This window comes from Ilyonectria robusta, assembly GCF_021365365.1.
Source record: "Ilyonectria robusta strain PMI_751 chromosome Unknown BGZ61scaffold_26, whole genome shotgun sequence".
In the NCBI taxonomy this organism is placed as follows: Eukaryota; Fungi; Ascomycota; class Sordariomycetes; order Hypocreales; family Nectriaceae; genus Ilyonectria; species Ilyonectria robusta.
In genome coordinates this window covers 26,292-51,651 of record NW_025764460.1, presented here as the reverse complement: position 1 = coordinate 51,651, position 25,360 = coordinate 26,292, and the positions used below count along the sequence as shown (strand labels likewise).

Here is a 25,360-nt window from a genome sequence, read left to right as displayed (position 1 = left end):
CTTGATTCCAATCGCGCTCTTAATCTAGAATTTGTATCAGTTCCAGAAATCCTGCGTGTCGAAGTTCATATAGTCCTCCGGCAACGACTCAAGATTGGGGGCAAGACCTGACCAGAAAGGCATGTCGAAGTCGAGCATTAGCTCGTCCTGCTGCAGCTCCGTACCGAGGGTGAACAGACCGGCGTCCTGTTGAAGATGCTGACTCGTGTCTTCGGGGTTGTACAGTATGTTTGTCGCAGAGGTTAATCGTGCTTCGTCTTGGTGTCCATCGGTCTGAGCCTGTTGCGTGGCAATCACCGAGTCAGACGCTGAACTCTGTCGATTCCCAATCATCCGTACGAGGTTGCGCCAATATCGTCGCGGGGGCGTCCACGAGTCGGATAGCTCCTGTAGAGTCTTGATGCAGGAGTCGACACAGTCCATTTCTGGTCCTGTGGTTTTTCCGTCCTCTCGATTGTATCCATGCAGCATAACAAGTGCGGCAGAGAGAGTGCAGTGAGTGGCCGTGAGTGGACTTTTCCGGAAACTGCCAAAGTTCTCACGATACATGTCGCCAATGACGCAAATCTCTTTTGCCGCTTCAGTGCACAGAATTGCCGCCTTTTGTGATAATCCCTCGCATGTAAAATCATCCTGCTGTTGCGCGACCTCGGCACCAGCTTTGTGGCGTCCGGCAAGAAATGGCTTTGCAAGGAGAATGACGGATGTGTGATAGACCATGTTCAGAACATATGCGTGTGGGAATGTGTTTAATTCACCACTCCGCTTGACTTTCAATTCCGTGGGTAGTTCATAGAACCAGCTTTTTAGGCTGAGCAAGTACGAGTCGAAAAGGCTCTGCAATTGGACTCTCTGAGGCAAACGTTTGAGGGGGTATCTAAGATGTCGAGTTAGTTTCTGATGGGGTCAGAAACATGCAGGGTTTATTACAGGTTTCTGAGAATCTTCTCCAAGATTTGGCAGTGGGTGGTGAGGGCCCGGTGCAGATGCATAATGCTTCCGCTGTCGAAGGAGGTTGTGCTGAGCTGGGGATCGAGATCTATGACTGGGTCGGGTACAGATGGTAGGCTCACCATTCCTTGGGAATCCTGAATAATTAAGTAAATGACTCAAAATAAAAACTCCAAAGGCTTCACGAATCAAAGCCGCTTTGGGAATTCCCTTACCAACATGGTGCACACTCGGCCTGTATAGCTAGCCCAAAGCTTATCAGTACAGTAGAGAGTCCAATAGATTTGTCGTCGGAGGTTTACATCCTGAGGATGTATGCGGCTTGACCCAGCCAAAACTGAAGAGTCCAGGTTCAGTCCCATGTCCAAGGCCAGCCGAGTAGCCATTCCGTGATGCAGCCAACCGGCGGCATCTGACCCAATAGCCTGTTAAGTTAGAATGATGTAACGACAAAATGGGATATCTTGATCTTACCACATAATGGATAGCCATGATTTCCAGGGACTGGATAGTCGTAATACTAGGCCACTTGAGGTCGAAATGAAGTAGCACCTCGGCTGTATCAAGAAAGATGCGACCGGCCGTGTTTGGATCATCTGGATCAGACCGCACTTCAAGCCTGTCGCAATAACGGGATGCGATAGCAAGGATGCAATTCAAGAGCAGTGGGCTAAAGTACCGTCCATTCGTTTGCTTGCTCTGCCGGAAGAGACTCTCGTCGACTACTTGACACCAAGGCTGCTCCCACTTGAAGTAAAGATCAATAAGATGAGTCATGAGCTCTTCTGAAATATCACTCTCTGCGTCGAGCGCTTGTGAGTACAAGTTCAAGCGTTGGGAGTTTTCAGCCAGCGACGAGTAATCCTCGCTCTCGACAGCTGGACATGTGCATCAGTTTCTCCGCCATTATGATCGTAAAGATACAAAGGGAACGCAACTTACTTTGTGGAGACTGAAATTCAAGACGTCCACTGGTCGTGCCAAAGTACCGTGCCTCACCATCGCGGTCGAAGTTGGATGACTCGTCAAAGCACAGAGCGCCTTCAAAATCGGTGCATAGTTGATCAAATGTGGATGATGATGCCCCAGCGGCAGCGGATGCGTCAGTGACCGGCAAGGCATTCATGGCCATTAACTGAGCAATCGACTCATCGGCATCAATCGAGTGCAGCCGTAGAACCTGTTCTAGGACATTGATCCGAGCCTGGAGGAGGTGAACGTATGACTTGGGGGCGGTTCCTCGATTATCGCCCTCAGTGGCGTACACGCAGTTGATATCACGACCCAGACATCGCGAACATGCCGGCCGGGCTCCATCACACTACACCGACGACATGGTTAACATGTGCAGGTATCCTAGTGAAAGAGATCATCATCATGATCCGTACCTTTGCCCGCCGTCGACGGCATTCCTGGCACGCACGCCAGGCGTACTTGCTCCGTGTCGCCGATGCCTTCGACGAGAGACCTCGCCCTCTGGTCTCTGATGGGGACTCCATGACGCTCTACGACTGTCGCTTGGCGGCTGCTGGGTAATGAACGAAGCAGATACGTGAAGGTGACGACTTCCAGAGTGGAGTGAGAGCTTCTCCGCAGGCGATGTCCCGGTGATTGGCTGCCGGGCATGACACGTCCACAGTACGAGAATAATATCGAGACACAAGAGAAATGATAATTTAATACTGTACGAGCCACAGAGATGGCGAAACCTACGTAGTATGGCATGGATAAGTGGACCCTCGAGGAAGAGGAATTCAGATTCCGCTTGGGAAAAGTCGCTCATTTGTCAGCTGTCGTGTGTGAGTCAAGAACCTCATCACCATCGCTCTTCAATTGTGTTGAATGAGTCGAGTAACGAAGTATTTAATCCAGACATTGCTGTGAATTGGGGAATTCTGATCATCTCTTCATCCCAACTTCAAACACAGATCCACCAGCCTCAGTCCCAACACCAGAGCCGGAAACATGTCTCATCTGAAATACTACGCCTACGAGGGTCAGGGAGTTGAGAAGTTGCAGAAGTTCTCCTACAGCCAAGCAGTACGCCTCGGTGATCGTATTGAGTGCTCGGGTCAAGGTAAGCAGCATACATGCCTCCATTTTCCCCTCTCGCATTTAACAAAAAACTTAGGCGGCTGGCATCCCATCACCGGCGAGTTCGAAAAGGAAATCAATGCACAGATCGATCTCGCATTCGCCAATGTTGAGCGTAATCTGAAGGACGCCGGCGGCAAAGGATGGTCGCAAGTGTACAGCGTCAAATCGTATCACGTCCCCATCAACAACGAGGCTTTGGCCGCCATGGTTCGCAACTTCAGGGCATATATGCCAGACCATCAACCAATCTGGACTTGTATTGGTGTTCCTCGACTGGGCGAAGACGACATGCGCGTTGAGATTGATGTGGTTGCGCATGATCCCGAAGGGGCTAAGGTCGCAGGTAGCGCATAAGTTAGATGTAGAATATGAATCACAAATCAATCATACAACAAATTTCATCTTATATCATATCGTCAAAGTAGTCCCTTTCCGCATTTTCGGCTTCACGAAAATTGCACTCCACTCAGCTCGTCCAAGCTAACATCGTGGGGGGCTACCCTGGAGCTACCACACCGAGTCGAGGACGAGAGAAGAAATGATCAACCTCCTTTCGGATGTGCACGGTATTGATGCATGATAGGATTAGACTTGGGCAAAGTTGCGCGTGGAATATGCGTTTGAGATGGATCCTTCCCTAGTTTTGCCCTCACGATTGGTGAAAGACTGGTGTTGGTGTTTTGACCGCTCACCGCAAGTGACAACCTCGAATGATGATGAACCCGGGACCGTTGATTTGTCTACAGACTGATAAAATTTGCTCATGGACGTACTCATAACCCACAACTTCACGATTCATGGTTTTTCGTAAAGAATTTCTTGCAATCTTACTCGTCATCTTCTATCATCAATCTCGAATAAATTATATCTGCCTTCTGGAACTATTCGAGATAAATTTGGTGCAAAAAATCCCATTCTCAACCCTCTCCTCGCTCGATTTATGTTGGGCGATGTTTTATTTGTTTCGCTGGCGAATCGCAAAGTGCTCCTTCCAAGACAACACCGTCTGTCTATTGTCGTCTCTGTCGTGACTGGCATGTGGAAGCGTTCAAACTGCGAAATTACACTCACAAGTGTTGAGATCGTGAACATTGTGCATGAGCAAAGATACGCCAGTTTATTATCAATTAGCAAGGGGCGTAGCATCAGGTCAGCGCTAATCCCCTCCATCGTTAGGTATAAATATCCAGAGGCTCTCAGTTGGCTCTAAATTTTAACCTCGTTTCTGCGCGTTCTCGCCGTAAAACCGCCACAGTAGCAGAAACCGAACGAGGAAAATTGTCAAAACATTACTAGGCCAGCACCTAAATCTCCTCTCTACATCCCTCTAATACAATGAGCCAGCAACGGATCACTCTGTTCTTCGCCATCGAGTCGCGCAGGAAAAAGACTCCTCCACGCCGTGGCCAATTCCTTGCTCTTCCACCGAGCATAGTCACTGGTTACCTCATCACTTGTGGCGAGAGCTGGATGGATTTCGTCGGCTCCTGTTCTGTTTGAGGGCAGCCGACAGCTGGTATGCTTTTATTCCAAGAGCCACTTGGCCTTCAACTTTCGCTGCAAAAACTGCAAGTCTCTTGGATTCCCTCGCGCCTTTTTCCTCGTCAGTTGCGGCTTTCGGGATCTGGCTACTAAGGTCTTCTATGGGAAGAACGTATTTGCGGTATCAATTGTAGATGATACGTCTCCATGCTATTGCCCATCGGCAATAATAAATCGTTCCATTTCGATTGTACCTAATCTTACCCGGTTCCCAAACGGTGCTATTCAATTCCTCGCCTTACTGATATTCTCCTTCGAAGTGTGCGCGCTCCATCATATGCGGTCAAGTCGACTAGAGTGGAAGCATTGGTTGGATACGATTGAGCTACTGTCCAAGGAAGCCAACCTAGCCGTGCTTAGTCTCCAATTTCAGCTGAGAGAAAGTTGGTACTGCACAGCCTTTAATCTACAAATAGTATTCGAGGCTAGTTGGTGGGAACGCATGAGCGAGACATACCACGGGTTAGTACGGCCAATGGCTTATCTCAAATAGCTCCAGGACCTTTTTGTTCATATAAATCGGAGCTCAGGTTTCTGTGTGCTGGACCAGAGCGCAACGAATTGGTCGCAAGAGTTAGAGTACAGACTTGAGAGGATCGTTATGGGCCAGAAGTATGACGCTTGGAAACGTGGGAAGACTGTGGATACGGAATTGTGAACTCGTGTGTGATTCCCTTTTGTTTGGTTGGTATTGCTATGTAGTTTTAAAACATAGTAGGAATAAATCGTAAATGTACAGACTTGACACTGCACCTAAATACTTGAAGATTTGATATAGAAGCGAGTAGGATTGCATCATTAAACTTGCTTGAAATGATTCAGCCTTCTATTTTCATTCTTACTGCCCAAGAAATAAACATATTGTATGACATCAACAATTGTAGCCAAAGGAGACGTGGTAAATCCAGCGTTTCACATAATCCATTCTGCCTTCATTCTCATACTATACTAGTTTCTCGACTTTCTAACGTTCATCCACTTGTTGACAAAAGCATCCATCCCAAATAGCCATTTCTTCCATGCTTGACCTTCTCCCGTTGCCAGCATTCGCCTCATTTTTCCGTCAGATCGCTGAGACTCGTCTTTTTGCTCAGTCTTTACTATCTCTGTGCTGTTTAGTCCCCAGACCTTCCAGTGATTGTGAGACGTCTCCCATGGCACAAGGCCATAAGCAAACTCAATCCAGGCGGAAGCGAGGTTCTTCGCCATTACTTGCTCGTTCTTACAGTATGAACTGTTACAACATTCTTAGGAGACTTTCCGTCAGTATAATCTCAGTAGAGCGCAATTGCAAGCTCAAACGGCAACCGATCAGATGGACGTTTTTGTAAAACCATGCTGCTTCAGTGCTTCAGCGCTTTCGCTCTGGATATAATACATGATATCGGTGTTTAGGGTAAGCCTATGGACAGAAGTGGAGGGCTTTTGCTGTGGCGGAGGCGGTGTGGCTGATGAACAGTGCACTGTGTACTTAAGGAGAATCCACTGTAACCCACCTGTGGCTTGCATAATTAGTCATTGTTCAGACGCCTCCTCAGTAGAATCCACTCTGGAAGAAGGCGCATCTGCGGCTTGCACAACGCGAATACGAATACGCACACGCCCCCGGCAAGCCCGGATATTATTACCTGTGAGGTTCCGGTACCTCAGTCCTACCTGGGTACTTTGTACACTGGTCGACAGCATGCTGCTAACTCGACAGCCATAAATTTATTAGAGGCAGTCTGGAAGACATGTCAGGATACCACGTCCAGGAGGCCGAATCACACATCTGACCACTGTTATCGCGTAGATATGTATGTGGCTTCAAAGTCACTTGTACCTGTATTGTGAGCTTTGGCCCTCATTTACCTGCCCAGAATCCGAAACAAGGATGGGAGGCTGGAACGGATAACGGGATGAGGACAGATGATAAGGGGATGAAACGGATGATAAGGGACGGATGATAAGGGACGGATGATAAGGGACGGATGATAAGGGACGGATGATAAGGGACGGATGATAAGGGACGGATAAGGAACGGACAACAACGGAAACGGCCAGCTTACGAGGACATCTACTTGGAGAGCAAACACGACTGTGGTGATGGTGGCATTAACCGCCATAGACACATTGACTGCTCTGACGGTCTTTTATGCAACATGACTAACAACATACTCTAAACCTTACAGTATCCCTTTTCCACTCGGCTCAAAAAGGCTTCGACAATAGACAACATGGTTCTCGCCTGCGACGCCACGTCGTCCTCGTCCCGGCGCGCACGATTGCCTCGCAGCGTGGTCAAGTCCTTCTTCATTTCCTTCCTGTCCTTGTGCGCTGCCTTCCGTCGCGCCTCTTCTTTGTTAATTGTGTGCCGAGCGGTGGAGCAGATAATCGAAAAGGCCCCTTGTACCCCCCTGGCCTTGTCCGCCAGCGGCACAATGCGCCTGTTGAACTGGTCCTGCGCGCCGGCTAACCATCCGTACAGCACGAGATTGTCGTCCTCTTGGTCGACATCTAGATTTCTCTGGGGCTTGTCGATGATGGAGAGAACTCGTGTCACCTTGGGCCAGTTGACCGTTATGGCCCAGCATGCCCCCTCTGCTAAGTCTTGGAACAGCGTTACAAACGGAGTGGATTCTTCCATGGTTCCCGAATCATCTGGGAGGATGAGAGACCGATGATCAACCGCCCTCTGTAGGAAGTCAATGACGTCTTGCCTGAAACGACGAACTCTCCCCCGAGGAGTGTTTGAGGGCGGCGTAGCCCACGGCCACCACCGATACAAGGCAGACCAGTCGGACGGGGCGCTGTTCTGGCCTCCATTTGCCTGAGACGTGATGAGGCGCTGAAGACCCATCCGAAGGCACTCGGCTTCCTCCGTTTGCTGCCCGAGTTGTTCATCCCACTCGGCTTCAGGGCCTGAGTTGAGCGAGGCCAGACCCTTTCCCATGGCCTGTCTGTCTTGACGGAACGGAGCTCTGTGGACGCCAGCCACCTCGCTAATCTCGTCGTAGTCCTTGGAAACCTGCAAGAAGAGTTCCGACAGCTCGCTCGGTCTCTCCACCAGCTTGGTGGGTGTGGCAACGAGAAAGGGGGTGTAGGGCTCTTCGGTGTACGGCTTGGCTGTCGTGGTTGCTTCTCGGTCGCGTCCTGTTGCCTCGTACCAAAAGACGGCAGAGGTCCAAATGCCAACAAGGAAATCTTTGCCCCACTGAAAAGGGGACATGATCCAGTTGAACCAGCCGATGACTCCATACGTAGCCAGGACCACGACCAAGAAGATGAGGAAGCCAACGGCGAGACTCGAGGTGCCGAGGCTGGTAAATGAAGGGTAGGATCGGGTATTCGATGGCGTTTCTCCTCCGTGGTAGTTGTTATTCGTGTTCTTGGTCGTCGAGCTGTTGTTTGTCGTTGTGCTTGTGGTGCGATTGTCGTTGTACTGGAGGACGGTTGAGGCTGCCCCAGGTGGAACTGTACCGGGCGGGACCATGGCAGGCTCAACAGTTGTGAGGACATCCGAATTGACAGGCATCTCCTTGTTCTGGACAACGGAAAGCGCCCAAGAGATGTCCTTGATGCCTGCATCGTCTGCGGTCGAGGTGTTGGAGACGAAGGCTTTGGTAGAAGCAATATCCACCTGCTTGGGAGCAGTGCCGAGAGCTCTGGGCTTGGCGGCAGAGGAAGTGTCGTGTTGGGCAGAGGAAGTGTCGTGTTGGGCAGATGAGGTATGGGATCGAGAAGTACCGGTCTGGAGAGATTCCGTCTTGTTACCATCCCGAGTTGTTTTGTCTAGGGTATTGGGTTTGGTGACAGAGGTCGCGGTAGAGACGGAGGGAGGCTGAGCTGTGGTGATGCTCACGACAGGAACCGGCTTCGGAGTACGTGTCTTCGGTGGCTTGACAGAGCTGCTGGGTGCATGGCTGGTGCTAGTTGAAGCAGAGGACGCAGAAGGTTGAGCTGGAGTGGTAACCGATAGAGGAGGAGGTCTCTGTCGCCCCGTCTTTGGCAGTCGGATCGAGTTGTTGGCGAGGCCATCGGATGCTTCTTGGGGACGAGACGCACGACTTCTCTTTTCGTACAGTTCAAGAGTTCGGTACACCTCAGCCATGTCCATTCTGCCAGCAGCCGTGTCAGATCTCTGGGAATCATCCCGTTGAGCAACATGGTCTGAAGGTTCCATGGTAGAGCAAAGGTAGTGGAGAAGAATAGAGGAGCAAATGTGAAGAAGAATAACGAGATTGAACTGGCGGCTGTGGAAGTGTCGACGAGTGAAGCCTGAAGGATGCAGCACCACCCCACTACAAAGTACCCTCTCTGGAACAAACTGCGCCTAGACAAAGTCTTTACCTCATGTAACGTTGCCAACCGTGTCAACGGAAGGGAGGGGGCCGCCCAGTTGCCGACGGGCTCGGGTAGGTGTGTATCAGGTTCCCGTTAGTAAGGAGGGCAAATGAAGTACGGGAACAATACTACCATGGTTGCCTGATGGATGGCTCCCGGATGAATGGCTCCCTGATGAATGGCTCACCTAAACTGACGACCGCCACAAGTTGAACTAGACTGGGGTCATGGGAAAGCCAAGGGAGCTAGCTGAAAGGCGTTTCTCATTTCATTTCACAACGCCATCCGGGAGAACCGCAAGCAGAGGGACATGATCACTTGAGCATGGGATTTCTTTCTCCTGACACCAAAATTGCTCGTTGTTCCCTTTTCCACCTTTTCAGTCGCTGTATTCGCTCCAAGAGCCCACCCCTCTGTGGCTTCAACGTGGAAGAAACCAACCTCGACGTGGGATCGGGAATCTGTTTCATGTTCAATTTTTCTCTCCTCCTGTTACTGAAATTATGGCTCCCGTCAGACGCAACCCCAAGCGCGTGAAACCGTCGATGCGCGTGGAACCTGGCACCAAGTCTGTGGAACCAGTCATCCAGTCGGTCGAAGAGGTCGACGTGCTGGTTCGGTACGACAACAATCCCGTTTATCACGAAAAACCAAGTCGCACACGCACACTCGGAGCAAGCACCAAGCCGTTGGGTGAAATAAACAAGCCAAGCCGCGGCATCAGATGGCTTTTGTTCTGCATCATCCCAACTGCCTTTGTGTTGGCTGCGTTGGCGATGTTCAAAGTACACACGTCCGTGTCCAGGTCCAGGTCCATGTCGCCGTCTTACATTCCCCCAGGCATGTGGTCTATTTCGATTCTCGCCGTCATTCAAAGACTACATGAACTGTTTTGTCCGACTAACATGTTGCCAGCCTCTCTGACAGAAGCCCGAACCGAACGAATCTGCGACCTCTACCGGCGACTCTCTGCGCTCAACTCAGCCGTGGAACCGCCGACGCTGCTCGAGTTCCTCGGGCTCGACGAGACGATGGAAGAGTTCCAAGCCGGATCCAACAGCTTCTTCCCTACGGGCGAGGGAGCCTATGATACTGCCCGGGCGAAGATCGAGGAGGCTGGTCTACATCAGAGTTGGATTGCGACCCAGCGCAACGGCCCTGAATCGGCAGAATTCTACCTGGTGCTGGAGACGATAGGGCTGTTGATTGATCCGATGATGCGAGCCCATTACATCAAGACGGTGATGCCTCAGATCAGCGGCCAGGGCCTCTTGCCTACGTCTCGCCGCGCACAGTTGGAGGCGCTCTGCAAGGCATGGCGGTGAGGAGTCAATTTTTGTTTCAAGGGGGTCAGATACATCTACTGGTCCTTTTACCGTTTCAAATTACAAGTGAGCAGTGTCGCTTGAAACTTGGTGTTGTCATCAAGACTTCCTAGGTGAACAGGGCCAAGTTTGTTATTCGTGGGTGGGTGTGACTTGACAGCGGCCAAGTTGGGGCACTGCCATGTCTCGTCTTGAGGGATGAGTGGTTTCCCCCCCCTCTTGGATTTATTAGGACTAGTGAACAATTTATTTTCTTTATTATTTTGGGGCGTGTGACACCATCATTGCAAATTGTGGCTGTTTGAGAGGCAGGCTGAACGCTGGGACCCACGGGTGACGCCGGGGCAACGACGGGAACAAAGAAAAGACAATCCAAAAAAGATGAGAGATGAAGAGAAGAGAAGAGGAGAGAATTTTAGGCTTGGCCACTGCTTCTTGGATGGCAGAAACGTGACATTTGGTGTTGCTTTGGTGTTGCTTTGGTCTCCCCTGGGTGAAACTTGTCGGTCTTTTACCATCTCCGTCTTCTCCCTTTACTCTGGCCCAGTCAGATTTGGTCGAATTATTCACCATCCCCCCCGTTTTCTCTCAAGTTATTCACTATTCCTCCCCACAAGCTATGCCACCGAGACTTCGAAGCGACATGGAATCAACCCGTCAGCGGGAGGGCCGCCCTCTCGACCAAGGCGGCCATACTGAGTCGCCCCCAACAGCCTCTCGCCCAAGGGACACATCTCCCTTCGGTCCAACATCTTCCTCCGGTCCAACATCTTCCTCCAATCCAACATCTTCCTCCACTCCAACATCTTCCTCCAATCCAACATCTTCCTCCCGTGTGAGACACCGAGCCAAGGCAGCACAAAACACCACCGCGCAAGGGGGAAAGAAGGCAAAAGGGCAACAAAGGAAGAAACAAGACAACAACAGCACCTTTGCTCAACTCGACCTATCTGTCCGCTTACACGACAAGCCAACAGACCTCAATGCCCAAGACGATGGCATCTTACCCCTCCGCTTCTACTTCGACTACAGCCGTCCTCTCCATCCGGCGCCGCTGCACATCACATTTCCCAAGGACGGGTCCGTGGTTTCTTCGGAGCGAGATCCACGCGACGACGGCCGTCGGATTCGATTCACCCAAATCTGTACCGACGCCATCGACTTGCGGCCGGAAGCCGTCTCGGCTCCTTCAGAATCGGAGGCGTACTGGAATATTACCGTCCCGATGTTGGTATTTTTGGTCGGCGTTGGCATGTTCTTCTTGGTTCTCCTTACCTGGGCCGACTACCTCGCCAATGGCCAGCTCGTCGTCGTCACTATGAATGCGTTGGGACTCGCTCGATATAGCACGGCATCTGGCTGGAACTGGGAGGACTATCTGTCGGACGAATACTCCAGCCTCGATTCGCAAGCTCAGTCTCTCTTTTTCGACGGCGCTCGCATCCTCAACGACTACGGGAATATCGCCCACGTCATGCTTCTACAGCCTGCTGCTAGTCTCGACGACGACGACGACGAGAGCGTTCCAATGGACCTTCGCTACGAACGCCTCGACTACGAGGTGGCTGAACCGATGTTTGAAACGCTGCAGTTGGCGGCTGACGTGCTGGATTACATGAATTCGCGTCTTGGGTCCGAGGGCGACCCTCTCTCGGACGAAATCTTTTCGACGCACATCAGGTTTTCTCACGGCTACCAAGATTTCAAATTCGAGTACAAGCAAGTTCTGTATCAGGCCGGAGGCTGGCACGAGAGGGCCCTGTTCGATCTCGGGACTCTGGGTCACCTCATCGACCAGATATCAGAGTATGACGACTACCCGGCGTACAAGGTGATGAATGCCTTCGAAAATTCCATCGTCGACTCCAATAGGGAGGTTGGCATGCTAGAGCGTAGCGTTCGGGGCGCCTATATCCACGCCGGAAGGATCATCAAGAACCTCAACGCCATGGAAATGGCTACCAATGTCTCGATCCGGTTCGCTCGCGAGAAGCTCGGCGTTGACATTTCCCTCGATGAGCCTGGCCGGGATTTGGTAACAGCTCATGGCGAGGGTCAAGGAACCCACGACAAGGCGCTCATCCAGTTAGCCGAGCTCAGAGCCGAGGCGTGGCTGCAGCTACGAAGACATCATCACGAGTTTCAAGCCCTCGCCCAACAGACGCGCAGCCTGATGGACCGCACCCGCAGGCTGGCCTTTGACGTCGCAGTCAGGGCTCAAAAGGTTGGCAACTTGACGGACCTGCTGCAGCAGAGAAACAATATGGACTTCGACTGGGAGTTCGAGGTTGGACTGGCCGAGGACGACAGGACATGCGTAACCTCTCGCGTCTGCGTGCCTTCTCTCAACTCCTTCAAGCCCGTCATGGAACCCGTCAAACGACGCTTGGAGACGCAGCGTAATGAAACCCTCCAGCAGCTCGCGCTGATGGTTAAGCAGAGGAACCTATACTACACCCAACGACGAAAAGCTGACGAGAAGGAACGAGCGAGTCGGCCTCGGAAGACCGAGATATCCTCAGACGCTGACCCAGACGGGGTGGTTTGCCACGAAAAGCGCAAGGCGTGGGATGACGATCTCTCGCCCGTGCAATTCGAGTGCCTCAGCCGTCGGGAGTGGCACGAGCGAATACACAAGAATACGTTTGGCCACTGGGACGACGCGAGAAGGATCATGGACTTTGCCAAGGGCCTCTTCGGCATCCTGACCGAGGCTGATGGCATCGAGGGTGAGGGTGTGGCTGGTGAAGCTTCTGCTACTCCTGTGCTGGAACTGCCACCAAGTCCATAGACACCCGTCGGCTTTGTTAGCTTCTGTGGGCTAGAGCGTACAATTGATACTGGAATAAATGAATAACTCAATGCGTGAATGCTGGTCTACAACTTCTCTTCTGGCTTGTCTTCCCTGCCCCGAAGAAATCCACTTGCCAACGTACCAACTCAGAATAACGCCTGTCCTACCTCACCACCACGTCTACTCATTCCATCATCTATTTATAGCATCACAAGGGTATCTAACGTCTTCCATGGCCGGCAACCGTGGCCTCCGGGCTCGCCAGGTTCGCCGCTTCGAGCAACATCTACGAGGGACTTGCCCAGACCACAAATGTCTCGTCCACCTGACTCCCGAGCTGCTGGCCTTGGCCGACCTTCTCATCAGCCACTACGGCCACGGCGAACAAGACGAGGAAAAGTGGCTGCCGTCTCGGTCCAAAACGGCCAACGCAGTCTCGGGTACGATCCGAACCTTCCCGCAGTGGGCGGCTGAAGTCGAGGCGGCGCCACAACAAGATAAGAGAGTCGTGACAACCAGTCAGGGCATTGTAAATGGGCCGCCGGAGCCTGGTGAAGGTAGTGCATTGGACAGACCATCCCAAGAGAACCCACACTTTGCTAACATGACGCAGCAGCCTCCCCGACGCCTCCTCAGGGGGTTGCCCCTACTATGGCACAAGAGACTGCAGGCGAGGATGGACATGACGAAATAGTCCATGTTACTGCCGATCCCGTTGACGGTATTGCGTTGTCCACTTCACAGGCTCCCGCAGTGCCAGCTCTCTCTATGGGCTCCGTGCAGCTCGCCGACGCAGAGACAGGGGCAAACAAGACGGGTGCTGTTGTTAGACAGACCGGTCCGTATCCACCTGGTTATCTCAACCTTTTGGCCTTGAAGACGAAGGCAAAGCGTAGGGGGGGACAAGACGACTAGGGTGCAGGTATCGGGAGGAGTTGTGGCGCTGGTATTGTCTTGGATGAGAGCAGTCAACACCCCCGCAGACGGAATATGGAACGAGGTACCGGTAGACCGTGTCAATGAATAGAGACTACGCGAATGAATAGAAACCATGTCAATCAATACAGACCATGTCAATCAATAAAGCGGTATATCCACCGACCAAACACTCTTTTGGCCTGCCCTCGCCTTGCCACGTATGCCGACTACTGCAAATAGTGCGTGCGGGTTGGTGACACAACAGCTATCGCTGCAATTTGAACAGCCCAGGTAAGGTCCAGACTCCCAATCTAAATTGATCACGGGTTGTTGCCGCGGCTGCTCACTAATTCATGACTGCATGTTGCCTTCGTACCCGGGCGGCCGCTCCAAAAATACTCAAGTGTCTTCCAAGCCTCAAGCCTCAAGCCTCAAGCCCCTTGTGCCTCCTTACTATTGATTGACTCATCACGAGCTGTTACCTTGGTAGTTGGGCGGCCGCTCAAAAACCCTCAGTCATTGTCATGACAAGTCATATTGACTAGCCCAGCCACTGCTAGGCAGAATCCCAACTCTCAGCCCCTCAGGGATCGATCCTCTCCGCCGCTGCGGCTGTCTTTCTGCCAGCCGTCCAAGGTTACGTTACGTTACACCCCCCTTCATATTTCGCTCGCCGGAATTCGTAACGTACCTACCCAGTGACGGTATGTTGCTGTTCTAGATAAGACAGGCGGATGCTGCTTTCCGGATGAGACGAGCGGATGTTGCTGTTCTAGATAAGACAGGCGGATGCTGCTTTCCGGATGAGACGGGCGGATGCTGCTTTCTGGATGAGACAGGCGGATGGTGCATCCCCGTGGCAGATGCCGAGCTGATGGGCAGAAGAATCTACGGCATCAAGGCGTCATAGAATGACGTGGCATCCAGGAGGGGTTTAGGGTGCTTGTCTCTTGTGTAACTCTCATTACACGTTCCCAGATTGGCTGGCCATGGGAAGTACCCAAGTTTTATGCGTTGTGACACCAACATTCTGCATTCGGAGTGGGAATATAATCTCTATAAGGGACGTTAGTGTGACTGTTACCAGATATTATTCTAGATCCAGAGCACTAATATTTAAGGCATAATTAAAAAGTAAGCTATTTTTAAGTTATTTATAACTTAATATTAAGATTAAATACTGGTAACATACTTAATAAGCAAGTATCTCAAAAATCCCAACCCTTAAGATAGAAATCATAATAAAAATACCACAAACTATTTAATCAATTAAAACTAAGTTAGTCTTTTTAAGTTATGGAGAGTTTAGTACAGAGGGCTACAGCAGGCTTAGGAGTGGCTATAAGAGCTTGCTAAGCAGCTACAGGGGGCTTGCTACAGCAGCTACAGTGAGCTTGCTACAGCGGCTACAGTAGGCTTGCTACAGCGGCTACAGAGGGCTAGGCTTATCTGCACAACTAGCGATAAGAGGTACATCTGGTACGGTCGGCCGGGCATATTATGCAAGTCGGAAGTACCCCTAACGTCTCTGCGGATCAGGGCCTGAGGTACCTTGGTGGAACTGTTGATACCAGCAGTCGAAATGTTGGCATCGGGTGAGAAGTTATTGTTACCATGTAGAGGCTATCCATTCACTCAAGGTAAGCGAGTTGTTGGCATAAAGACCGAAAATACACAGCTTCACATCACACGATGCAAGAAGGGCTCATGCCATATCATTGCCAGAGACTAGAGTACTAAAGACATGTGTTCAACTCGAAGATGGCAGGTGACTATCGACTCGAGATGTGGCCAGAAGCGTACGCCGGCATGTTCTTGTTGCGTCGATGTCCACTTCGCGTCTCCTTGTCCGCTCCTACGGCTGCCGACTCCACGCCCGTATCCAAGTGCTTCCCTCTTCCTTGACCAGAGTCTACCTGCTCACCCCGCAAAAGAGCAATCCTGATCCGCAGGCGCATAGCCTCGGCCTCAAACGCGGCCGCCTTGGTGATAGAGCGGTTCCATCCCTGGAGGGCTTCGTCGTGCTGGGACTGAAGACGACTGAGCTGGGCTGCGGTTGTGTCGATGGGATTGACAGTGTCTTCACTTTCGGCACTGCTGGCTTCGTCGTCGTCGTCGTCGATGTAAGGATCGCGGTGAGGGTGCTTCGGAGCGGACATGTCGGCTGGAGCGGCGCCTAAAAGACAAAAGTGTCAGCATGGATCATTCTTGCCTTGGGTATCAAGAGACTCACTGTCTTCCGAACCCCATCTTCGCACGTCGAAGGGGATGCGTGGTGAGGGTGAGGGCGAGGGTACAGGACGCTCATATCTCGCGGCTGAATGCTGTTCAGAAGAAGGCGAGCCTTTTCCGCTGCTGTATCTTCCAGGCATCGAAGGTGGCATAGACCTACGTGCTGATCTGGAAGCAGAAGGAGAAGCCATACCTTGGTCTCGGGCCGCAGCAACTTGGGCCTGGAAATCGCGAAACGTCTGCGTCTTCTGAAAGGCCCCGTACGAGTCTTGATCCCGACCGCTCACCCATCGACTCTGAACCCGCTCTCCCATCGAAGGTGTCACACGAAGGTCGGATTCGATGGTCAAGTCGGTGCGGGTGGCGAATGAAGCTGCTGATGCTGGCCTCGATGAGATGGGCGCTGGATCTACGCGCGACCACAAGTCGAGGAGGCGACGAGCGTTTTCGTCTCTCAAGCCATCGTTGCCCTTGGTCCTAAATCGCCCGGAAAGATAGTAAAACTCTTCCCTTTCGGCTTCGGTGAGAGGATGGTGGGAGGGCGTTGTTGGACACATGAAGGGCGAGGAGAGGCGAAGAAGAGAGAGGGAGTCACGGTACGCTGTTGGGTTTGATGAGAGCAAGACAATCGGGGAGGCGTGAAAGTTGTGAGAAAGAGGGAAGAAGAGATGAAGAATTGCATCTCGCAAAATGGTCACAGTAAAACCGCTTTTGTTTCCGCCTCCCGTCTTCCCGTCTTGCCGTCTTGCCACGCGTTATATTGATGTCACCTTGCCTGCCTGTCTCTCTGCCTTCGGCTTTGAAGATGAAACGTTATAGATGAAGAGAGCGTGGGCACCCGTGTCTGTCACTCCGTGCCAATCACAACCTTGGCATACCCAGTGCGGGAAGCCGTCATGGTACAGCAAGAGTTATGCAAGCGTGAACAAGCATACATGATGTTGGGCCAAGTATTCTCCATCATCATGCCGCTTGGAAGGACAAAGAAGCTTTTCGTAGACAATGAAGCCGCAAAGAGTCATGGCCATTTGTGATGAGCAAACGACACTCCCCTTCTCTCTCTTTCTTTCTCTTTCCATCAACTAATTGGAGACTTCTTTCCCATGCCTCAATGCAACTCGATTGCATCTCAGCCCACAACCTATTGCCGTCGTTGTCCTTGCATTGCTCGTCGACCGACATTCGCATCCTCCGATCTCGCTTGAGGCCAGTGCTGCTCTCCTGGCCTCTACCCTTGGGGCAACCCCAATCAGCATGGCACCGAAGGCTCGGGATATTGCGCCCACCGTCGACGCAAGTCCAAAGCCCCCTACTCTTACACTACAGAAACACCACATCTAACTAATATACTGTTGTCCAGACATTTAACGGCAAGTCAGTCAAGGACGGCATCACGCAGATGATCACCTTTACCGTTCCACAGCAAAAACTTATGTGGGCACATATTGCTCGCCACGGCCTCGTCCCAGACACACGTTTGTCTCACATTGACGAGCTACAAAAGGCTATGGGGCTTGACGTGCTTGAGATGTCTGCCTGGCTCAGAGTGCTTCGCTCCGTGGATGACAGCCTCAAACGCAAGTGCGTGATGCTGAGTAAAGCCGGCGTGAGCCCGACGCTTGAGACGGTCGAGGGAGCCGCTATATGGAGATACGAGCCTTGGGTGCGCCGGTGGGCAGAGCCAGGGTGGAACGGCGATCGATTGAAGCCAAAAACACAAGGTGTGCAGGGGGGAGACGGGGGGACAGGGCAGGGGGATGAACTGGAACTGGACGAGCAGTCTGTTACTTCCCAGACATCTCCCAGGACCTTGGAGCATCAACAGTTTGTCAAAGACCAGGTTTCTTTCAGAGATGCCGAGTTCCCCATCGACAAGGAACCTGTTATAGATACAGCCACGCGAGATGGTGGTGGATGCAACATGGCAGACCGCACCCCAGAGCCGTCAAAAAACATCATGACGGGCTTCATCAGTCATTCTACCAACCATGAATCCAGAGCCAACAACTTTGCACCCCAGACTCCGCTCAATATGAGTTCTGGGGGTGTTGGCTATCCCCGCTTGAGGATGCCGACTGATTCCAGCAACCATGGTGTCCCGTTGGTAGACACCAGTTTCCCAAATGGCCCTCGGATCAACACATCTAATGCCGTCTCAACCTCCAGCGAGTCTCCGGACCCAATGGAGATCCATTCTTCCCAGAAAATGGCATCTCCCGCTGTGTCTTGGAGGGACTATACAAGAGCATACATGGCGTCGGGTGCCCTGTTCCATCCACAAGACGGCCTCTCTCGCCCACAAGCTCTCGAGCCAGCCGCCATCTCGCAATCTCGGCCAGAGGCCAGAAGCCATCAGCAGCTTCACATGGAACCTGAGATGAGGGAACGAACTCGATTTGCCAACCTAGCACGACCCGTGGCCGATACCAACGCTCGATCTACAGCGAGACGCTTGGAGGACTTGCTGCTGCAGCCAGGCACCAGGATCGAGCAGCAGATCCAAGGGATCAGCCCTTACCACGAGGCTCCAGCTCAGCGACCAGCCTGGATCGAACAGAGTGAGCGAGCCGAGGCACATGGAGAGGCACAGGGAGAGAAGCCGGCCGAACTGCCGACTCTTGAGCCAAAGACGGCCCGTCTCCAATCTCCATTCGAAGTCGAGGGAGGAGAGCAAGTCGGAGACATGGATGAAGCCCGACATGTTGACCTGGCTTGGGCCAACTACTACCTGCAGCCACCACCCCAGAGAAAGATGGACGAAACGAACAAGCTGAGAGACGAGGTGCTCCTGAACATGGATCGAAGCGAGGCTGCATCAAAGTCCAAGGTTGCTCGGGAGGAGGCTGAGGTGAGAGAAGGAGTGACACCGCACGAGGGCCATTTCAACGTCCCATCAGCAACCTCGAGCGACGCTTCTTCATCTCAAGAGGAATACCTTGCAGTGACAGACTGCGCTGAGGCTAGAGATACGACAGGTGACGGGGTGCCGACAACAAGTTGCCAGAGGACTTGCACATCTCAGCTTGGAGATGACCCAGCTGAAGCGGCGCCAACCAAAGGCCTAAAGATGGCCAGCAAGGGTCTGAGTTCATCTCACTTTACAACACAGCGAGCCACCTTTTTGAACCTTGGAAACGCTTCCAAGCATTCCGAGCCTCGAAGGGTTTCCAAGCATTCTGAGCTTCGAGAGGCTCCCAAGCATTCCGAGCCTTCAACCATAGCTCATCCTGAAGCAAGCCTGTCAACCCCAGCCCCGAAGACGCCAACGGGCTCCATGATGGACATGGCTTCCACCAAACAAAAGCCTGTAGCACCTCCCATGAGGCCCTCGACAAGGAACCACGGGAAACCGATGCTCTCTGTAGCTCCGGCAACGTCAAGCATGTCCCGGCTCGCGGTAACGAGCCCCTCCGTCGTCAACGTCCGAGGTAGCCCCCAGGCCGAAGTGGAATCTTTTCTCAAGTATGCTCTCCGCGCCAGAGACTTGACCATGCAGCTTTCGACGCTTGGTGGTGCTGGGGACGCGAGCGGTGAGTTGAAGGACCTCAGACGCCGCCATCAGCGGGCCTTAGAGAAGATGGTACAGGCCAAGGACAAAGTCAACACTTGGGTAGGAGAGGAGCTCGGCTGGGGAGCCCAGGCTGAGGGAATGGGTACGACGGCCTGGCTGCTTGGGTGGAGAGATCAGTGGTGAGGGATGGGGCCGTATTTATGTGATCTTGCGGCGAGTCAGGTCAAGAAGTCGCACAACCGTTTACGGTTATCGAGGATGGGCTGTACCTGCTACCCAACTGCAATCTCCTGTATTTGGGATACTTGATGGATCAAGTTCGATGACCGGAAGACCATACCGAGCCCCGTGATGACGTCTTACAGCATTTTCGGGGCAGCTTTTAGCATGTACTTTGGATTTGCTGGACCACGATAACTTGATTGCCGACGGCTTTAACTATTGCTCTCCAAAGGCCCAATTATCATGGTTGGGCCTTCAGTTCCCATAGTGCGTCATTGAATGAACCTTGCCCACTTGAAGCTACGGGGATAAAGGTTCAGCCAGGTTTATGAGCTGAAAGATCTTAAATCATAGCATAAGGAGTACAGTTCTTGAACCTGATATTTTACATACTAAGGCGTGAAGAAAAGTAAATGCGGCTACAGGAGCTACAGGTGAAGAACAGACCAAGCGTAAGTTTAAACCTTCTCTCCGCCATCCAATTTCTCACTCGCCACGGATGCCACCTTTTCGTTGGATCCAGACATCTCTACGGAGTGAAGAGTTCGCAGTTCCTTTTGCCAGGCCACTGATCTCCAGGCGGCCACTCGTCCCTCAAAGAGAAGATCAACCTATCAACGTCAGCATTGGTTTTCGATGAATGTAATGACGATGAAACAACCGTCGACGTAATGTATCAACTTACTTCAGATGTGGAGAGGCCAGCCAACTCCGGGACACACAGGTATGCCCAAATAATGGACAAGACACCCGCGCCGAACCAGATATATGCAACGTTGACCCCAAGATTACTAGCTGTCTCATCAACCATATACGGCGTAACGAAACCAACCATCCATGTCACGGTCCAGTACGAGGTCATGACTACCGCCGTCTGATAAACTCGCATTCGGTTCGAAAACGGCTCAGTCATCACGACCCATCCTAAACAAGTTAGCCTTGTGAGTAATGATCTGGGGATCTCGACAAGAACATACCTCCAATGCCCCAAGTCGGTGCATATGCCGCGATGAAAATAACGGCACCCACCACAAGCATGTTCTTATTAGTGTTGCTATTAGGGGCAACGGTGTGAATCACTCCTGTAAGAATTTGAGTCAATACCATGATAGCGCCTCCCCACAGCAAGGACTTTCTCCTTCCAAGGCGCTCAATCAGGTAAATGGATGGTGCCGTGAAGACACAGTTAACAATGGCCAGGATCAACGAAATCATGTAAGAATTGTTGACACCCGCAGCAATGAAGAATGTTGTCCCGTATCCGAACCAAAATGTGATGCCCGTAGCAATGGTAAAGAAGGACATGGCTATGCCGAGAAGGGTTCGTCGCAAGTTGGTTCCCTGGAAACATTCGAGGACACGCACGTTTCCATGGGAAGCTATTTCATCAACATATGCTTGCACCTCTTCCATAGCCTTGTCGACGTCTTGCGATTCGGGTTCGAGATTCTTCAGGATGCCAATTGCTTGCCGAGCTTCGACAAGTTTGTTGCGTTTCGTCAACACAAACGGTGATTCAGGGCATATTATGGCACCGAAAAAGATTGCTACCGCCAGGAACAACTGGAAACCAATCGTGACCCCTAAATCTCTTATTAGACGACGTGACATAACTGACAAGGAAAGCAAAACCTACGCCAACCTCGGGAATCGGCATATTTCGATGTGCCGTAACTGATACCACAAGCGATCACGTTTCCAGTGGTGAGGAATTGCAGATAGCAAGCCATGAGCATTCCTCGATTTGTCGGTGTGGAACACTCCATGAGGTAGGCCGGTACCTGTGATGAACGTTTAGCGGCAGATTTCAAGTGATGCAGTGAGCGCGAAGGGGAAACATACCGTGTTGGATATGAAGCCGAGAGCGCTGCCAAGTAGAATTCGACCAATTACAAAAGCTGCAGGTGGCAGTCCAATAGTCTGGAGTATAACACCTAGAGCATATGCAATTGAAGCCACAAAAAGACTGCCCTTACGACCAACTAGTCTCAATGTTAGACGAGCGGCTCGATACTCTCACAGCACCCATGAACTTACTCTTTTCAGTAACCAGTGGGTTGAGCAGGCATCCGATGACAGTTCCGACGACAAGAAGAGAAGAGAAGACGCTTCGAGTGTACGGTGTCAAATACATAGAGTCTCCACCATCATCGCTCACTCCGTAGCGACGTATGAAGTCTTCAGATCCAAGCACACCATTCAGGTATCCAGAGTCATACCCAATAGTAGTTGCTAGAATAATAAGTCAGTAAATCCCACGCGATGAATCAAAGGGGCACGCACCGGATGAGAATATCATCCCATAGACGAAGATCTGTCGAATAGATGGCATTGTGACCAGTTGGAATGAGAATTCCTGTGTATCTGAGTGGGAAAACTACTTGACTGTGATGTGTGCGAGGGATTTTGCTCATTTGGGAGGATTGCAGTAGACTTATGTATCCCTGAATGAGGTTGGATTTCTCAATCGTTATCATATTGACGTGGCTGAAGCTTGTTTGCAGTCTGTTGTAGACTAGCACCATTCTTATCGCAACGTATGCGCGAGTGGGGCAGATAGATAACGGTGTTGGCGGAAAGCAAATTCCACCGGAATGCAAATTCCACCTGAGGTAGTCTACTTTGACATCGATACGAAAGAGGACGATAAGAAGATACCGAACATTAAATAATCTCTTTTCAGAATCAAAATGGGAGATGAGTTCTTTCAATTTACCTGGTACTTAATGGACCTCTTCGCATTTCCTGTCAAATTCAGTTCACTCTTCGGCATGGGCTGGGAGATGGGAACAGAAGCCATTCTATCATCTGATCGTGGTACCATTTTACTAAGCCAAAAAGGTTAGACGACTTTCGTGAGCAATAGAGGTGTGTCTATTTGGATTTGGCTTAAAAGACGGCGGTTCTAATAGCCCGGACGAAGCCATTCTTGTAATCTGTTTCCTCCAGCTGCGTCTCGTGATAAAATCTTCGAGAGGCATCAAGATCGATCTCAGCTGTGTTGACCCATCTTCCTCCGCGATAATAGATCTTGGCACCGATGTAAAGTGCCAAAATAGCCAACGCAGAGACGTAGCTGGAGAAGAAATTAACCGCACTCGTCTCCCCGTTCAGTGGTGAAATAGCGAGGTAAAACAGAACGATCAGAAGGACAAAACACCAGGCCAAGCCCCAATATGCTGCCCATGGGAATACCCATGACTTCCAAGGGAGGTTGGCGTGGTCGCGACCTTGAATCTTCATGGCATGTCGCATGCGGATATGCGAGAGACAGATCATTGCCCAACCGAAGAGGGTGAAGAGGGAGGAGAGGTTCGACAGCCAAGTAAAGACTTCGGCACCACTATTGCTGATGTTGATGTACGAGAGACCACCGCCGATGACGAGAGTAGGTACCAGACCATACCATGGACGGCCCCAGCTGTCAGTCTTTTGGAGTACCTAGATTGCATGAGTTAACATGGGGATGGGGTTCGTTGGTAGAAGGGACATACCTTTGGAGCCATGCCAATCTGTGAAAGGCCAAGAAGAATTCTGGAGGCACCGTATCCAGAGATAGTTCCAGTGGATAACACCGAAATAAAGATGACAGCGTTCATGATGTGGGCCAGCGGCATCACACCACAATTGCGGTACATGATAACAAAGGGACTAGCATTTGTGCCGTTGCCTCCAAATAGATTGGGGTCCTTGGGGCTGACATTGATTGTGACAATCAAGCCTCCGACAATATAAAACAAGGCGAGTCGTACCCAAATGGAGGCCACTGCTTTGGGGACTGACCGGCGGGGATTGGTTGTCTCGCCTGCAACAAGGCTGGCATTTTCGGACCCGGCGAGAGCAAAGATGCAAGTCGGCATGATAGAAAAGAAACCTTTTGCCCCGTTGATAAACGGCATACTGTTCCAAAACTCGAATCCGATGGTGCCGCCTTTCACCGGTGGGTAACCTCCTTTCGGCCCACCGCCAGCGGAGAGGACGATGCCAGAAATGATGACAACGAAGATGAAGCCAAACTTGATGGCGGAGGCAACGACCTCAATTTCAGCAAACCATTTCACGGGCCCGATGTTGACGAGGATGATGATGGCCCAGAATATCGTAATCCAAGCTGCGACCGGGATAGCGGTGGTCCAAAATGACAGGACTGTGACAACGCCTTGGAGTTCATTGGCGATGGAGATCCAGTAGGCAAATGTATAAGCCCATCCCAGGGCAAAGCCTGCGGCTGGGTCGACAAACATATTTGTCCATTGAACGAACTAGAGTTGAGTTAGAAAAGGGTGGTTCTTGAAAGTCGAGGGATCCAAGATCATACCGCACTCGGAAGAGGATACATGACCGCCATTTCTCCGATACTATGGCTGACAGCCCAGATCATGGTCCCAGTGAGTATGTATCCCAGGAACAGACTGGCTGGCCCGGCTTTTGACAATGACGAACCCGATCCCAACCAGAGCCCCATGCCAATGGAGCCTCCGAGGCCAATCATTGCAAGATGGCGCGTGCCCAGGCGTCGATGGAGCTGGGATTCGGCTCCATGATCTGCAAGGGGAGCTTTTTCGGTGTCGGCTGTTGGTTCATGGTCATCTTGCGTCACGCCAACTGCGGGCTGTGACTTCTCAATGGGATCTGCCATGGTGGAACATGCAATGAAGTTCAGGGAGAATACACCGCAAAGGAGAAACGGTAGCTTTGCGAATATTTATTCGACAGCCGAGAAACCCATTCATGGAGAGAAGGGCTCGCCTTTAATAAAGCCGCGCAGCAACCACACAACAACTGATCGGCAGTTTCATTCTGTGCGGGGATTGCAAGTGGGGGATCTTTTTCAGCCGTTCAGCGATGCAGGATACTAAGTAAGCCTCATTTGTCAAATATCGCCCGATCGACAAGCAGACGTGGCGCTACGTTGCCCCCACGCCATATCCCCTCACAAATGGTCCAATTTATGCAGACGTAGTCCTTAATACGGAGCATGTTCGACTAAATCCGCCATCGATGATTTCACACGGGACGGACCGTCTGTGCCGGCAGCCATCTCCGTGTCTAGATGGTCTCAAAAAGGTTGGACCAGCGGTGAACTACGCCGTATATCGGTCCGTAAATGCCTCACGATCCTTGTTTTTACCGAGGTCATGGGGCATCCCACATTATCTTTAGTTCCTGGTTCGAGATGGCATTTAGTTGCATCCGTTTACGTGAGGCACAGTCCAGAATCGGCAGTTCGTCAGTCCCCTGCTCCTAACATCCCCCCACATTGCGGAGCCCTGTTCCGCGGCCGGAGAGAATAAGTGGATTTTATCTAATCAATCTGATCATGACATCTCGACCGAGCAGTTGCAGTATGCAATCTAACATATGCAAACCAACACAGCTCCACATTACCGGCCCGTCCACACACACATTTTGTTTCACCGGCAGTGTGCCGAAGCGTCAGGACAA

At 51.6% G+C, this 25,360-nt stretch overlaps 10 protein-coding genes across 10 annotated transcripts; 4 read left to right on the top strand and 6 right to left on the bottom strand.

Annotated features, from left to right (window-relative positions):
* Nucleotides 1-36: 36 nt before the first annotated feature.
* Nucleotides 37-2,450, bottom strand: BGZ61DRAFT_364749 (fungal-specific transcription factor domain-containing protein; the record flags this gene model as incomplete). Its single annotated transcript, XM_046241547.1, has 6 exons — nucleotides 37-877; nucleotides 931-1,088; nucleotides 1,167-1,376; nucleotides 1,426-1,819; nucleotides 1,890-2,272; nucleotides 2,340-2,450. 6 exons carry the CDS (start codon nucleotides 2,448-2,450, stop codon nucleotides 37-39), a joined length of 2,097 nt encoding a protein of 698 aa, XP_046098042.1.
* A 466-nt stretch (nucleotides 2,451-2,916) lies between these two features.
* On the top strand, nucleotides 2,917-3,402 carry BGZ61DRAFT_498212 (Endoribonuclease L-PSP/chorismate mutase-like protein; the record flags this gene model as incomplete). Its single annotated transcript, XM_046251252.1, has 2 exons — nucleotides 2,917-3,028; nucleotides 3,083-3,402. The coding sequence occupies 2 exons, from the start codon at nucleotides 2,917-2,919 to the stop codon at nucleotides 3,400-3,402; spliced, it is 432 nt and encodes a 143-aa protein (XP_046098041.1).
* A 2,884-nt stretch (nucleotides 3,403-6,286) lies between these two features.
* Nucleotides 6,287-6,748, bottom strand: BGZ61DRAFT_117864 (uncharacterized protein). Its single transcript, XM_046237007.1, has one exon. The coding sequence runs from the start codon at nucleotides 6,693-6,695 to the stop codon at nucleotides 6,438-6,440; it is 258 nt and encodes an 85-aa protein (XP_046098040.1). The 5' UTR covers nucleotides 6,696-6,748; the 3' UTR covers nucleotides 6,287-6,437.
* On the bottom strand, nucleotides 6,749-8,752 carry BGZ61DRAFT_592498 (uncharacterized protein; the record flags this gene model as incomplete). Its single annotated transcript, XM_046256734.1, has 1 exon — nucleotides 6,749-8,752. The coding sequence occupies one exon, from the start codon at nucleotides 8,750-8,752 to the stop codon at nucleotides 6,749-6,751; it is 2,004 nt and encodes a 667-aa protein (XP_046098039.1).
* A 664-nt stretch (nucleotides 8,753-9,416) lies between these two features.
* BGZ61DRAFT_537869 (uncharacterized protein) lies at nucleotides 9,417-13,029 on the top strand (the record flags this gene model as incomplete). Its single annotated transcript, XM_046254586.1, has 3 exons — nucleotides 9,417-10,234; nucleotides 10,952-11,073; nucleotides 11,216-13,029. 3 exons carry the CDS (start codon nucleotides 9,417-9,419, stop codon nucleotides 13,027-13,029), a joined length of 2,754 nt encoding a protein of 917 aa, XP_046098038.1.
* A 235-nt stretch (nucleotides 13,030-13,264) lies between these two features.
* Nucleotides 13,265-13,947, top strand: BGZ61DRAFT_483608 (uncharacterized protein; the record flags this gene model as incomplete). The annotated part of the gene is made up of 2 exons (XM_046249512.1): nucleotides 13,265-13,589; nucleotides 13,646-13,947. 2 exons carry the CDS (start codon nucleotides 13,265-13,267, stop codon nucleotides 13,945-13,947), a joined length of 627 nt encoding a protein of 208 aa, XP_046098037.1.
* Nucleotides 13,948-15,722: 1,775 nt separating this feature from the next.
* On the bottom strand, nucleotides 15,723-16,739 carry BGZ61DRAFT_483607 (uncharacterized protein; the record flags this gene model as incomplete). The annotated part of the gene is made up of 2 exons (XM_046249511.1): nucleotides 15,723-16,126; nucleotides 16,184-16,739. 2 exons carry the CDS (start codon nucleotides 16,737-16,739, stop codon nucleotides 15,723-15,725), a joined length of 960 nt encoding a protein of 319 aa, XP_046098036.1.
* Nucleotides 16,740-17,436: 697 nt separating this feature from the next.
* Nucleotides 17,437-20,121, top strand: BGZ61DRAFT_592497 (uncharacterized protein; the record flags this gene model as incomplete). The annotated part of the gene is made up of 2 exons (XM_046256733.1): nucleotides 17,437-17,469; nucleotides 17,543-20,121. 2 exons carry the CDS (start codon nucleotides 17,437-17,439, stop codon nucleotides 19,874-19,876), a joined length of 2,367 nt encoding a protein of 788 aa, XP_046098035.1. The 3' UTR covers nucleotides 19,877-20,121.
* Nucleotides 20,122-20,323: 202 nt separating this feature from the next.
* Nucleotides 20,324-22,247, bottom strand: BGZ61DRAFT_400070 (general substrate transporter; the record flags this gene model as incomplete). The annotated part of the gene is made up of 7 exons (XM_046243024.1): nucleotides 20,324-20,526; nucleotides 20,601-20,839; nucleotides 20,893-21,498; nucleotides 21,552-21,696; nucleotides 21,758-21,897; nucleotides 21,953-22,147; nucleotides 22,199-22,247. The coding sequence occupies 7 exons, from the start codon at nucleotides 22,245-22,247 to the stop codon at nucleotides 20,374-20,376; spliced, it is 1,527 nt and encodes a 508-aa protein (XP_046098034.1). The 3' UTR covers nucleotides 20,324-20,373.
* Nucleotides 22,248-22,618: 371 nt separating this feature from the next.
* BGZ61DRAFT_400069 (amino acid transporter) lies at nucleotides 22,619-24,636 on the bottom strand. The gene is made up of 3 exons (XM_046243023.1): nucleotides 24,234-24,636; nucleotides 23,410-24,177; nucleotides 22,619-23,356 (listed from the first exon to the last, which is right to left on the bottom strand). Exons 1-3 carry the CDS (start codon nucleotides 24,552-24,554, stop codon nucleotides 22,805-22,807), a joined length of 1,641 nt encoding a protein of 546 aa, XP_046098033.1. The 5' UTR covers nucleotides 24,555-24,636; the 3' UTR covers nucleotides 22,619-22,804.
* Between the last annotated feature and the right edge of the window lie 724 nt (nucleotides 24,637-25,360).